The 14266-nt window shown below is 36.1% G+C and overlaps 1 protein-coding gene and 1 long non-coding RNA gene across 16 annotated transcripts in view; one reads left to right on the forward strand and one right to left on the reverse strand.

Annotated features, from left to right (window-relative positions):
• Positions 1 to 1917: 1917 nt before the first annotated feature.
• The window catches only part of LOC117322237, an 86570-nt gene continuing 74221 nt past the window's right edge, over positions 1918 to 14266 (reverse strand). Inside the window, exon 3 of the long non-coding RNA XR_004531500.1 lies at positions 1918 to 2548. This is a non-coding gene — a long non-coding RNA (uncharacterized LOC117322237). The remainder of the gene's footprint in view (positions 2549 to 14266) is intronic.
• Positions 10100 to 14266, forward strand: part of LOC117322234 (CLIP-associating protein 1-like) — a 158384-nt gene continuing 154217 nt past the window's right edge. For 14 of the 15 annotated variants that reach the window (XR_004531497.1, XR_004531499.1, XR_004531498.1 and 11 more), the window contains exon 1: positions 11734 to 11910. Coding sequence is in view for 12 of the 15 variants with exons in the window: in XM_033877035.1 (XP_033732926.1) it covers positions 11734 to 11910 (177 nt within the window). In the remaining 3 variants the exon portion in view is untranslated. Of the gene's footprint in view, positions 10163 to 11595; positions 11911 to 14266 lie in introns of those variants that run through there. The other variant, XM_033877025.1, reaches the window with a different exon arrangement.

The raw sequence follows: 14266 nt of genomic DNA on the forward strand, positions 1-14266 counted from the left end.
TTTAGTAAATAAATTGCTGCAGACCAGCACATGAATTTAAGATAGAAAGTGACTGTGTATCACAGAAACTTCATGTTATAATCCTACACTGGTTGTGATATACAAAAGTCTATTCAGTTCCATACTGACCAACCTGAAGAATATATTTCTTAATTAAGTTTTTCAGGCACATTTTTGCATCACTATAAAATATATCTTTAATACATGTAGTCAATGTTTCAGGAGCTATACTAACAATCTCCTGATTATATCGTCATGGATACAAAGGCATTTGTTTTACTTACATCTATTTTTAACTTAATTAGCATTTATTAAGTTCTCCAGAATTGATCACTCGGTTCAGAGAGGAGGGTATTACAGATACTTTGTTGTGAATCTTTATGTGTGTGGTAACCATGGTTTTTGTAAACAACACTCTCATAACTTAATTATGAATAGGCTTCATTTGCATATTAGCATTAATTATTTGCAAAGATGATACCATAGCTAAATGTTTAACTTACATCTGTTGACCAATCAGATTCCATGTTGTATCTGGAATTTATTCAATACCTGAATCGTCAAATGAATTTTTTTTCGTATTATCTTATCATATTTTAATATTAAAAATGTTAGAATTAGCAAAGTTTTGCCGAAGGAATTCTCCAGACCGTTTCAATTTGGATCTTTATTGAAGAGAAAAAAATTTATTTTAAAAAACAAATCTTTTGATTTTGATTCAACTTATGGTATTGACAACTTTTGAATTTGAAGTAGCTGAATTTGCTGTCATATAAATAGGAATTTGTGCAATTTTTACAGTAGGTAGACAGTCGACATAGAGTTTATATTTGCTATACCTATGTAAGTAGCACATACACTATCATTCCATGTCGTATAATTGTGTTTGTATTGTTGGTTCATGTAAACATTGAATAAAATGTCAGAAAACAATGGAAAACAAGTTGTGTTTTTGTTTTTAGCTCACATGACATGAAGTGAGAACTGAGATTTAGCCAGGAGGTCCAAGGGGAAGAGTACATTAAAGTTTCCTCATATAAATGACCCTGACCTATTTTAAAGGTCACAGTCGTCCATCGTCTGTCAACAATTGCTTTAATCACTACTACTCATAAAATACTGAATGGATTTTAACCAAATTTGGTTAGAAAGGTGCTTGGGGAAGATTAATGTATTAAATGCATTCATGACAATTCTGATTCCCAAGGGGCCAGAGAGGAGGGGGCCCAATAGGGAAAATAAAGATAATTTCCTTAAATCGCTACTTGTCATAAAGTTATTGATGAATTTGAACCCAATATGTTCAGAAAGATCCTTGAGGGAAGGGGAACAGATTTTGCATAAATGGTGACTGTGACCCCCAAGGGGCCAGAGGGGCAGGGCCCAATAGGGAAACTAGAGGTAATTCCTTTAAATCGCTACTCACCATGGAGGTTGAAGGTTGACAGACGGAGAACCCAGGACCTGCGTCCCTTGTATGAGGTGGCGCTATGTTCATTCAGAGTGGTGAGAGATATGAGCATGAACTTTTTCTATCCGATCATGGAGAGAGAAACCAATAGCTAACTTAACTAAAATCAGTTTTTACATGTTCAGTTGCTGGCAGCATGTTTCAAATATTTAAATTACGCTGCCAGTATGCTGCAGGCTATAGCAGCATGGTCAGGGGTGCTACATTGACCATGCTGCCAGTATGCTGCAGGCTATAGCAGCATGGTCAGGGGTGCTACATTGACCATGCTGCCAGTATGCTGCAACCTTAGCCAGCCATCACCTCTGTACCATCTAATTATTGGACAATGCTGCCTCCATTGCATCCCAGCAGCATACAGAATCATGACAGGAGGAAGATTACTAGAAGACTGCAACATCAAATTTAACATACGTAGAAAGACAATATTTCAATTAAAAATACTTTATTTTGAATCAAACACACACAAGCAAAAACCATGAAAATGGTAACACTTCCATTCACATCTCGATTAAAATGCCAATAAGAAATTGCAACTACATGTCATAATGTAGTGTTAAGTTTGAAAGAAAATTAATTAATAAGATCGAAAAAGAGAAAGGTCTCCAGACTAGATCGACAAGAATCAAATACTGAAACAAAACTACAAAAATAGCTGAATCGTGATTCTTTTCAAGGAAACACAGCTTCATATGATATGTACTCAAAGTTATTAATTATGAAACCTCAGTTTCAAAGATGTTCAAATTGTAGTAGAAGTTTTCTGAACTCTATACAAAAATAAAATTCTTTGATAAACAAATGGTCAAAACTTTTGATTGTCGCGGAATTAAATGTTTTTCATTGATATATCCACGCACACTTCAAGTCTTCAAGACATATTATGTTTCTATATCATCAACATTAATTTGACAACAAGTCAGCTATACTACTTTACATCAGTTTTTATAAATAATCGTTTGTATCTTTTCAGTTCACTTCATTTTGTCTTTGACTGTTGGACTTGCTAGCTTTATGCCATATTGTCGTTCAGGCTCCTCTAGAAGATGCAAACATATGTAGACTGGACGCAGTAGCCTGAAAATACATGAAATGTGTGACTGCAAAAAAACGTAATTATAATAACTGAACAACAATTATCTAATATTGATTAAATCTGTAAAAGGTTGATGAATTTAAATCATATAACTTTTTAGAATCTTATAATTTTTATGTTATGTTACAATATAACTTTTTCACATGTTTTATAATTCCAACATCCTCATTTTCATGAGCAAATTCCACATGAACTTGTATAATACATGTGACACCATTACCAGTTTATATTATTACTTTACCTTGGTGGTAAGTAAGATTATGAACTTTATATGGTTGACAACTTCGAATCAATTTCCGTATATGAAATATTTGTTTGCCTTTCCTTGCTATTATAACTTTTATAGATATTTACTAATAGCAATATTTCATCTATATAAATTACTCCATCCTACTCTTTAAGCCACCCAATACATTCACAGATATGGAAGTTATTTCTACCATGTTTGAAGATCAATTTCTCTCACCTGGGGAGATGATTGACATGCCTGTGTAACACTAATTGGCCAGTGTATTGTAAGATTTCCTGAGGCTATACCTGAACTGTCCAGGTAACAATAGGGTGTCACACCTGTGTTTAGCACAGGTGGGGAGGGGGATTTCCTGCAGACCTCACCTGTGAGATATACCAAGAATTTCCTATGACCGTTTTTTTTTTTTTTATAATAACTTAAACCAGGTATAAATCATTTGTGACTGGAGGTTTAAAGATACAGTATAATTTATCATAAGTGTGTCGGATAAGAACGAATTACACTTCTTTTGCATTAAAACATATTTCCTTGTGCAATATCGAAGTACAAAAAAGTTGCATGCAAAGAAATCAAATCTGAAAATTTGACAGTATTTGCAATAATACATACAAGCTTTTAAAAATACTTTTCTTCTAAACTAGTTTTGGATTAAAATATTCCATAATTACATTACAATCATTGTAGATATTATATAACATATGATATGAGCAAGCTATTACAAGCACAGAACATTTTACCAATATAACATATCCAATATACGAGTGTAGGACAAAAGTTCTCCATGATGAACATATTGTTACTGATTACACATAATTTTTGACTTCTAATATACTGCAAATATTGATAATCAAAGAAATGTCTACAAAAGCAATAAACATTAAATTTTGATCCCTATTTGCAGTGTCTCAAATTATAATATAATAAGTACCTAACCAAACATGTTGCTCTGTGTTGTAATAAGTTTAATTTTAGGAATAATTAAAATCAAAGAAACAATGAAGCCATTAATGATATATTTCTTTCCAGGAGAACACAACATCAATAAAAACCTACCAAACAACTGTGTAACAGCTTATTGTTTATGTAACAGCTCAAGTAGTTGTTGTTGGAACCGGTTGTTTACATTGCAGAAGCCACTGGTGATGAAGTCACTTATACATATATGTAGCACTTGATTGAACTTAATGTTATATTGCTAAAAATATATATTGAATTCTTTTTTTTTAGATCAATATAAAAAAATATATATATATATTTTTTTAGGAAGGGGCTTTTGTCCACTTTTTGAATAGTGTGAAGGGGCTTTTGTCCTAGGGGCTAATGTCCGGGGGGGGGGGGGGGGGGGGGGGCGCTTTTGTCCGTACCTCATAACAAACCATAACTTATACAATATTATAAGATAAGTTAATTTAAAAACGACAAAAAAAAACCCAAAAAAACAGAACGCTATATATAACTAAAAAAAGGACAAAATATCGCCAAAATATTTTTTCATATATTCTTTGAAGACCCTTAAAAAGTTCATGGAGTGTAAGATGGCTTTAAAAATTCAAAATTTACACTGTGCAGATATGATTGAAAATTTGTCTTAGTTACATCAGAGACATATATACATATGTATTATATATTATATGTATATATGTCTCTGGTTACATTCCCACTAGAATATATATTGAAGTCAATTTCGGGTCAATATTAAAAAGATTTCCGGCGACAATAGACGACAAAGTTTTTACAAGAACTTATTTAATACATACAGTTATTACACAGATGCAGTATGATTTCTACAAAAGTTGTACAAAGAATTTGCTCCCACTTTTTGCCATCGCCAGTCACGAGGGTTCTCCCCCTCCTACAATAAAGATCCTTCGTCAAATATAGAGAGCCCTTTGCTGAAATCATTAGATTAAGTGCTAAGTGGAGAGAAGCCATGTAACTAACATAGTCCCTGCATTTACGAAAGCTCGAGTGTTAGAGGTAGGTCTGAACGGACAGTATCTACCTGTATCTATTTGACACCTGTAAAGTTAAATAGACAAGAATGCTAGTCAACAAAACATGACAGGTTGGCCGAGCACGCCCGTGTCTTTTCATGTTAACCGTCGCGGTCTGTACTGGTCAACTGGGAGCCCTGACAATCAATATCCTTGTACCCTACAGTATTTGACAATACACGGGTGAATCTATAACGTATCCTGTTTTCATATAATGATTTTTCACTTTACTCGTGTGCAATTTTTAAAAATGATACAAGTAAAAAGGATATCAAATGTGAAATTATACTCTTTGTAAATGTTTCTGCTGTCAAGTATGAACACTTTTACCCCGAGTGCGAGATATTTGCTGAAAATACTTACCTTTCTACCTTTCGTACTTCATGGCTCGCGTATACATAAATATCTTTGATTAAATTAAAGCCGCATTTCAATTTTATTACACTATATAGCAGGGACATGCTTAGTATGATAGGAAACACTATTAGTCTCGGTACGAACCAAAGGATTTTGGACTGGGAGAAACCGGAACGACTCGTGTGGTACGTTTTCAGGCTAAGAGCTGCCCTCATATAGTGATTTGACCACAATAGGAACATTTCATAGGTCTTTCCACTTTCTATTAACTTTACCAAATGTTTCCAAACACTGATATGACAAGTTCAATGGAAACGCGCGGAAAAGACTCATTCTATCTCCATGCCTGTCGCGATTTTTCTGAAACGAAAGTCACTTTATAAAATGGTGTATTTTCAAACTTCATATTGTCAATCATTATGGGTACACTTTAAAAATAGTTGTATGCCTTTGTCAAAGCAAGTATACAAAATATCTTTTACTGAGAGCGATCTGTCTATACCCAGGACATATAATATGTTATATAGCTAAACCATAAAACTACGATTATAAACTATAAAAAGTGTCGTTACAATGGACTTTTTAAATTAGAACACATTTTCATTGTTTGAATCTGGTGAAGAAGTAGTAGAGTTTATTTTTAGAAGTAAACAAAACTTCAGACTCGGACAAAATAAGTCACAACATGTTAAAATTTATGAGAGTGCTGTACGGACAAAAGCCCCCCTGGACATTAGCCCCCCCGGACATTAGCCCCTAGGACAAAAGCCCCTCCGGACAAAAGCCCCTTCACACTAATCAAAAAGTGGACAAAAGCCTCTTCATAAAAAAAAATGATATTTATTTTTTTATGATTTTTAATTGCTACATATACATAACATATGTCATCAGTGGCTTCGGCAATGTAAACAACCGGTTCCAACAACAACTACTTGAACTGTTACATAAATAATAAGCTGTTACACAGTTGTTTGGTAGGTTTTTATTGATGTTGTGTTCTCCTGGAAAGAAATATATCATTAATGGCTTCATTGTTTCTTTGATTTTAATCATTCCTAAAATTAAACTTTTCTTATTACAACGCAGAGCAACATGTTTGGTTAGGTACTTATTATATTATAATTTGAGACACTGCAAATAGGGATCAAATGTTTATATATATTGCTTTTGTAGGCATTTCTTTGATTATCAATATTTGCAGTTCATTAATTAGGAAGTCAAAAATTATGTGTAATCAGTAACAATATGTTCATCATGGAGAGTTTCCTGAAATTTTTAGCTTACTTAATAATAGAAAGTTTGAAAAAATAAATTATGATGTTTAACCACAGACATATAATGCTACACTGACATTGAACCAAGGACCTTCATTTTCCACACAATTATTCTCCAAATGTCAGAGATAAAAACAACAATATATATATATATATATATAATTTCTGTTTTTCAAAAGTACAGATTTATATAAAGTATACCAGCTAAATTTCTAAAGAAGGGGCTTCTGTCCGGGGGGGCTAATGTCCGGGGGGGCTTTCGTCCGGAGGGACTTTTGTCCTAGGGGCTAATGTCCGGGGGGGCTAATGTCCGGGGGGCTTTTGTCCTACACTCGTCGATTGATGTATACCAACTTCCTACTTCTTGAAAACTCGCTCATGTTAAACCACTTTACAAATAAGATATCTATTGACTTTCAGAAAACTACAGACCAATTTCGTTATTGAACTGTATTCGAAATGTTTTTGAACGCATTTTTATATAATCATGTCTATAATTACTTTTTTTCACGTAACTTGTATAAATCGCAATCTGGATTTTCCCCAAACCCTACTACTCATCAGCTATTAGAGGTTTATTACAAAATTTTAACTGCGCTTGAAAACAAAGAACACACTGCGATTATATTTTGTGATTTTCTATATTTCGACCGTGTTTGGCCAGAGACATATATACAGAGAGATTGGCAGCTCTCTATTTGCCCTTGTGTTTACATAGTGGCCCCTGACCTTCCCACAATCCTTTGCGGTCGCTCGGTTCAGTCTTCACTAGACGCCATATTGGAGAAAACTTGAAAACCAGACACATAATTATCGATAATTTCTATTTGAAATCATCACCAAGATCCAATTATGTGCTTTAATTTTATTAATATCAAAGTGCAGAAGTGTCATCAATATGAAATATATCACAATTTGCTGTCCAAGTGTTTGTATTTTGAGTATGAAAATCAAGCACAACGCAGGAAAGATCGGCGGGAATCTCCAATTTTCGAAAAGTCCCTATGGGGTTTTCGAGAATACGGATAAATGACAACAATGTGCATGATCAATAAGACTATATCCCATAAGTATGATAGTTTTTGGTTAATGTGGTAACTTTTGTAGTGGCCTAAATAAAACGATGTGCTTTTTGTGTGCGTTTAAAATTGACGATGTTTTGGTCGGACGTAATGGCGGCTTAATTACAAACTTGGACATGTCGAATAGGACCCAATGGATTTTCGAAAATACGGATAAATGACAACAATATGCATGATCAATAAGACTATATCCCATAAGTTTGATAGTTTTTGGTTAATGTGGTAACTTTTGTAGTGGCCAAAATAAAACGATGTGCTTTCTGTGTGTATTTAAAATGACGATGTTTTGGTCTGACGTAATGGCGGATTAACCAGAACATGTCGAATAAGTTCCAATACTACGATACACACATGCGCATAGCCCGATTTACCTGCGCTCGCGTGTGTTTGATAGGAGACAGGACGCTCTCGATAAGGGATATGCTTGAGTGGTCACGAATAAAGGGAGCCACTATGTGTACGGGGAAATAGCGATGTTACTAATCTCTCTGTATATATGTCTCTGGTTTGGCGCAGAGGATTAATTTTGAAATTGAAAATCACACGAAATTTACTGAAATGGTTCAATCAGTTGAACAATGTAGGTCTTCTGAAAGAGTTCACAAAGCCGGAGTTCCTCAGAGTCACTTCTATTTCTCATATATTTCGTATCTATGTCTTCTTTCATACATAATGCCTGTAATTTATGGAATTACATGCCGCTGGTAAAAAAAAAAAAAAATACATTTTTTCCCACTTTACAACAGTTTAAAACCTCAATCAAACCGTGTAAATTACCTCTTTAAGATTGTTTAAATAGTAGGATAACTAAAAAAGGAGTGTAAATATTTTACATTGTCGTATTCGTAATAATGTTAGTAGTCTTCATTGTGATTTATGTCGTTTCAATCTGACAGTCCGTCCTGTCGATGTGGACATAATATAGAGGACAAAGGACATTTCATTTTTCATTGTTCATTACATAATGTACAGAAAATACATAGACAATCATTATAGTATAGAGTATACAACAGCCTTACATGCGCTGATAATTACTTTATATATAAAATCAAAGGAAGTTTTTTGTAAGCATCTTCAAAACTTTATTGTTGATAGCAAAATGTTAACGTAAAATCTTCCTCGCCGTTAACCCATATCAGAGTACTGTATTTTCATTTTCTTATTCCTTATTACCAGCATGTTCTAAAGTAAGAAAGAACTGAACTGAAACTCGCTCTATTTAAATACTATGTTGAATTCAGGGGATGATGTTATCCTTACTAGAAAGCTGTTGTTAATTGTCATTAAATACAATTCTGATCTATCAGTCACTTCTCTTCGTTTCACTCTGTGTAATGCGCGGTAGTCGGAGTTATGTCCCTTTGAACCATGGATAAGTGACATGTAATGGATGATCTGTAGTGGATTTAAAGATAAATATTGTAAACATCTTTTCTGAACCTTATTTTGTGGTATATCTTAATGTAGCAACATTCATCTTACTCTAAGATCTCCAGCAGTTACAACATATACTATAACACTCAAAGTCGGTATAGATAATCTACTTCATTTACATCACAGTTAAAAATACCGACAAGTTAGTTGTTAGCTGTTATTGCATACATTCGTGTATATAATTTAGTTTTATGTAAAGCTTCTAAACACAAGTTTGATCAATTCGATCAAATTTGTGATTTTTAGCAGAAAAGTTTTCACAATTTCAATATTCAAGCAGACTGCTTTTAACACGAGATGTACATCCTCGGTACTTTCCGAAACATAATACCATCTCGCTTGTCATCAGAAAAACTAATCATGAACGTCAATCTAATTATCAATAATGATATCTTGATGTTCTGGTTTGTACTATTTAAGCTAACATTATGCCCGCTTAACAACAAACAGTCTGTGATTGAAAATAAAACTTCGCGTTCAAATTCGAAATGTATGGCAAGGAAGTGAAATCTGAGACATTTAATTTGATTTAACATGTCAGAATAATGTCTAAGTTGGTTCTTTTTCTAAATCACGCCAGAATAGTTTAGGTGTATCTCTGAACACGCCCATTATTTTTATATACATTATTCCTTAAATTACTTTGAGGTAATTGGCCAGATGTGTTAATACTGTTAGTCAGAGAGGGTTAATTGTATTGCTTTGGTGAAGTAAATTCGTATGTATTGCATATTAATTGTATCTAGATCCAACAATTTCAAATAACATTTTCGGCTAATTTGTTTTTTGTGATCTCATTTCAAATAGTCGATACAAGTAACCTTTATTAGTTACGTTCTTCTTCATTAAAGTTTCAACACAATGCCTCTAATTCTTCGTTTATAACTCAATACACAAAAAAGGCATATTACTCTATGTGCCTAACCGTTTATATAGTAACTAGAGCAGACAGACGCATACAACATTTACTACATCCTATCCACATATCTACATTTATAGAGTGTCTGGTATTTAATCAGATGTCTAAATACGAGTTTGTTTTGCTTCAATGTAAATTATTTATAATTAGATTATAAATCGATTTCGTGCAGCAGTGGCAGCATCTCTGCTCTCGTTTGGTTATCGTTCAGTCGCGAGACTTGGCGAGGCTTGACATCATGAATTTGAAATTCATCATGGCGGACAGTAGGCGAGTTATTGGGTAGGTCTGCTATTATAAACATCGATTTCATATGATTTAAAAGGTCTTTGTGAGCTGATCATAGCATGGTTATATATATGAAACAACGAAATTCGTGAGTATGGTATCCGATCGTTTGTTGCATACTTATTGATTGCATATGGCAAGTTAGAAACACCGGTCGACCTCCCTACTTGTCAACTCGAGCAGCCATTTTCTGGTGTCCTGATTATGTATCTGAATATAATCAATTGTTTTATTTAAATATACATGCGATTGGTGTTATGTGATGATATTGTGTATGTCGATTTGTTTTTGTGAGCAAAAGATCACTTTATCAACAAACATTGAAATCGGTCCATTCAATGTCACAGAATGTAAACAAAGGATAAGTATGAAGTTTATCAACATGTATCTGTCAAGTTGTGACACACATGTGCTGCATACGAAGTCGATGTCATATTCTGATGTTGTATAAGGTATCATGTGTAACTTAAATGCATGTGTGATATACATTGCATCCTCATATTGTGTCCACACTTGTTGATACCGGTTATCAAATCCGAGGATCTCCTGTGAGGTTGGGATGACATGATTCCACCAACAAAGATTGTGTTATCAAAGGTCTTGATAATGATTGATTATTAACACATGACAATTTGAAAACTGATGTCTGAATCATTGTCAGTGTGTTTGATTTTGAAACATAAAATCTCCAGGACCTTGATATATTATTATAGAAAGTTTTGTGAAATTAAAAGGGAAGGAAATCAACATGTTATGATGTAATGGTATGTCATGACCAGTATGTGTGTAAAAGTAGGGAGTATAAGGGCATGGATTCTTTGTAGATGTACAGGGATTAGAAAGGACAGGGGCCATGGGCACATTGAAGTTTGAAAATCTTGCATAGACAGAGAAAATGGCCCATGATAATTTAAAAACCAGTGGTAAATGGTCCTTAGAGCTCCTGCCATGTAATCTTAGGTAAATATCCAAGCTGCATGGTTTGACGCTCCCTACGGTGTCGGTTATGTTTCTCATGACGCTGAGAAACGGGATGGCCTGTGTTGTCATGCTTGTGTCCTTGGGCAAGACACTTTACCCTCATTACTCTGGATTACATGCTACAGGCCTCCCGTTTGTTGTTCAGTGAGGTTGTCACTAACTACTACAAGGAGACCTCACCTCAAAATGACTCTGGCTGTTTACGGGGTGATAAACCCAGCAAACAAGCAAACAAATGACTGGCCCATACCTAGACTCAGCCTTCCAAATCCCTGGATATGCTGTCAAAATGTTGACCAGTCTTATCAAAATTCACGTTTTAACTGATATTTAATTTATCCTGTTTTCTGTATGATCATGAGATTTCTTTTCAAAAGAATTTAATTACACAGTCAATATAAATGAATGATAATAATAAATTAATTATGATCTATTTCTATTTTCAGATAATATACAGGTTTTAAACAATTGAATCATAGAGGAAGGGTTCCAGTGACCTGCTGGAGTAAAAAGCTTAACAGGAAAATCTAAGCCAAGAAAAAAGCGGAAAAGTTATCTTTTATTTACTTAACGCTGTGGTTGCCATGGCCACACTTGATGATTTCTTGCCTAATGTAACAACACAAGATACCAGGAAACGGATACAGGCCCATGGTGAACTGATCCCATTTCTGAGTGATCCACACAGCTCTTTGACATGTGGAGATATTGACGAGTTGATCAACGGCTTAACAGGATGGGTCAACAGCAGCAACTACAAGGTATGTTATGTCATGGGTCTCACTCAACAATTTAGAATGTGGTTGGATTAATCTTATATTAAAAAAATACATTTCAAAACATGAAATTGACTGATTAGTATGGTTACTGTACAGCCTATATCTGGCAGTGAGCTCATGTCTGGTAATAAACCCACCCACTTCTATTGCAGTTCAGTAAATATTTCATTTTTCCTACATTAGTCCTAAATACAGTAATTCTTTAAGAAAGTCTTGAAGTCTTTGTATCTTAGTTGTTAGACCAGCCAAGAGCTACCCAGGCTACTAGACTATCACTGGTTACTGGTTTAAAGTTTGTCTCCTGTTTCACTGCCGAAGGCTGTGTTCGCAGTGTTCAGGTGATCTGAAGGGGTTGCCCTTTTCCTGCCTCATAGTGATTCTAGGTCCTGTCATTCAGCTGCTTGGACTAAGACAGTGTAGGACAAGCTCCATGGACTGTAGTGTTGTTGTCATACTCAAAGGTCCCTGGACTGTGGTGTTGTCATACTCCAAGATCCCTGGGCTGTGGTGTTGTCATACTCATACTCCAAGGTCCCTGGGCTGTGGTGTTGTCATACTCCAAGATCCCTGGACTGTGGTGTTGTCATACTCCAAGGTCCCTGGACTGTGGTGTTGTCATACTCCAATGTCCCTGGACTTTGGTGTTGTCATACTCCAAGGTCCCTGGACTTTGGTGTTGTCATACTCCAATGTCCCTGGACTTTGGTGTTGTCATACTCCAAGGTCCCTGGACTGTGGTGTGGTCATACTCCAAGATCCCTGGACTGTGGTGTTGTCATACTCCATGGTCCAGGGACTTTGGTGTTGTCATACTCCAAGATCCCTGGACTGTGGTGTTGTCATACTCCAAGATCCCTGGACTGACGTGTTGTCATACTCCATGGTCCAGGGACTTTGGTGTTGTCATACTCCAAGATCCCTGGACTGTGGTGTTGTCATACTCCAAGGTCCCTGGACTGACGTGTTGTCATACTCCAAGGTCCCTGGGCTGTGGTGTTGTCATACTCCAAGGTCCCTGGACTGTGGTATTGTCATACTCCAAGATCCCTGGACTGACGTGTTGTCATACTCCATGGTCCAGGGACTTTGATGTTGTCATACTCCAAGGTCCCTGGACTGTGGTGTTGTCATACTCCAAGGTCCCTGGGCTGTGGTGTTGTCATACTCCAAGGTCCCTGGACTGACGTGTTGTCATACTCCAAGATCCCTGGACTGTGGTGTTGTCATGCTCCAAGATCCCTTGACTGTGGTGTTGTCATACTCCAAGGTCCCTGGGCTGTGGTGTTGTCATACTCCAAGATCCCTTGACTGTGGTGTTGTCATACTCCAAGGTCCCTGGACTGTGGTGTTGTCATACTCCAAGGTCCCTAGACTGACGTGTTGTCATGCTCCAAGATCCCTGGGCTGTGGTGTTGTCATACTCATACTCCAAGGTCCCTGGACTGTGGTGTTGTCATACTCCAAGGTCCCTGGACTGTGGTGTTGTCATACTCCAAGGTCCCTGGACTGTGGTGTTGTCATACTCATACTCCAAGGTCCCTGGACTGTGGTGTTGTCATGCTCCAAGATCCCTTGACTTTGGTGTTGTCATACTCCAAGGTCCCTGGACTGACGTGTTGTCATACTCCAAGGTCCCTGGACTGACGTATTGTCATACTCCAAGATCCCTGGACTGTGGTGTTGTCATACTCCAAGCTCCCTTGACTGACGTATTGTCATGCTCCAAGGTCCCTGGACTGACGTATTGTCATACTCCAAGGTCCCTTGGTCAGCGGGAATCTTGTTTGGTCAGATGTCGCTACAGTGACTTGACTACCAAAACCTGATATCAGGGCATCCAGTTGACCCCTGACTTTTAGCAGTTTCAGAAGTCAAATCACCTTTTCTCAGAAATACGAAGGGTCAAAACAATATGTCAAATAGACATGCTCCTTCAAACTCAAGAGTCAAATTCTGATTTTGGAAAGTCAAAAACATACTCTCAATGGGTCGTCTGGATGCCCTGTAATATAATGCACTCATTCATGGTCTATATTTCTATGGTATGAGGGCTTTTTACCTAAGAATGCCCCATTCCTGAAAGTCACGAACCCCTCATCAGGAATATACTGGTATCTGTGTCTGATGACCTAACTGTCAATATCATAGTCATTGTCACCAAGGCAACAAATTGTTGTTCCAAATAAAACCTCATCAGACATTTTGAGTCATTGCCATGTGCTATAGCAAGGAATCACTAATGTGATGTAATGTTTTTTGATTTAGATAAATGGCCATTGACATTACAGAATTAACAGTGATAACAGCATATCAGAAATTCTCTTGTCAACCAAGGAAG

Source organism: Pecten maximus, chromosome 2 (genome assembly GCF_902652985.1).
Source record: "Pecten maximus chromosome 2, xPecMax1.1, whole genome shotgun sequence".
Taxonomy (NCBI): Eukaryota; Metazoa; Mollusca; class Bivalvia; order Pectinida; family Pectinidae; genus Pecten; species Pecten maximus.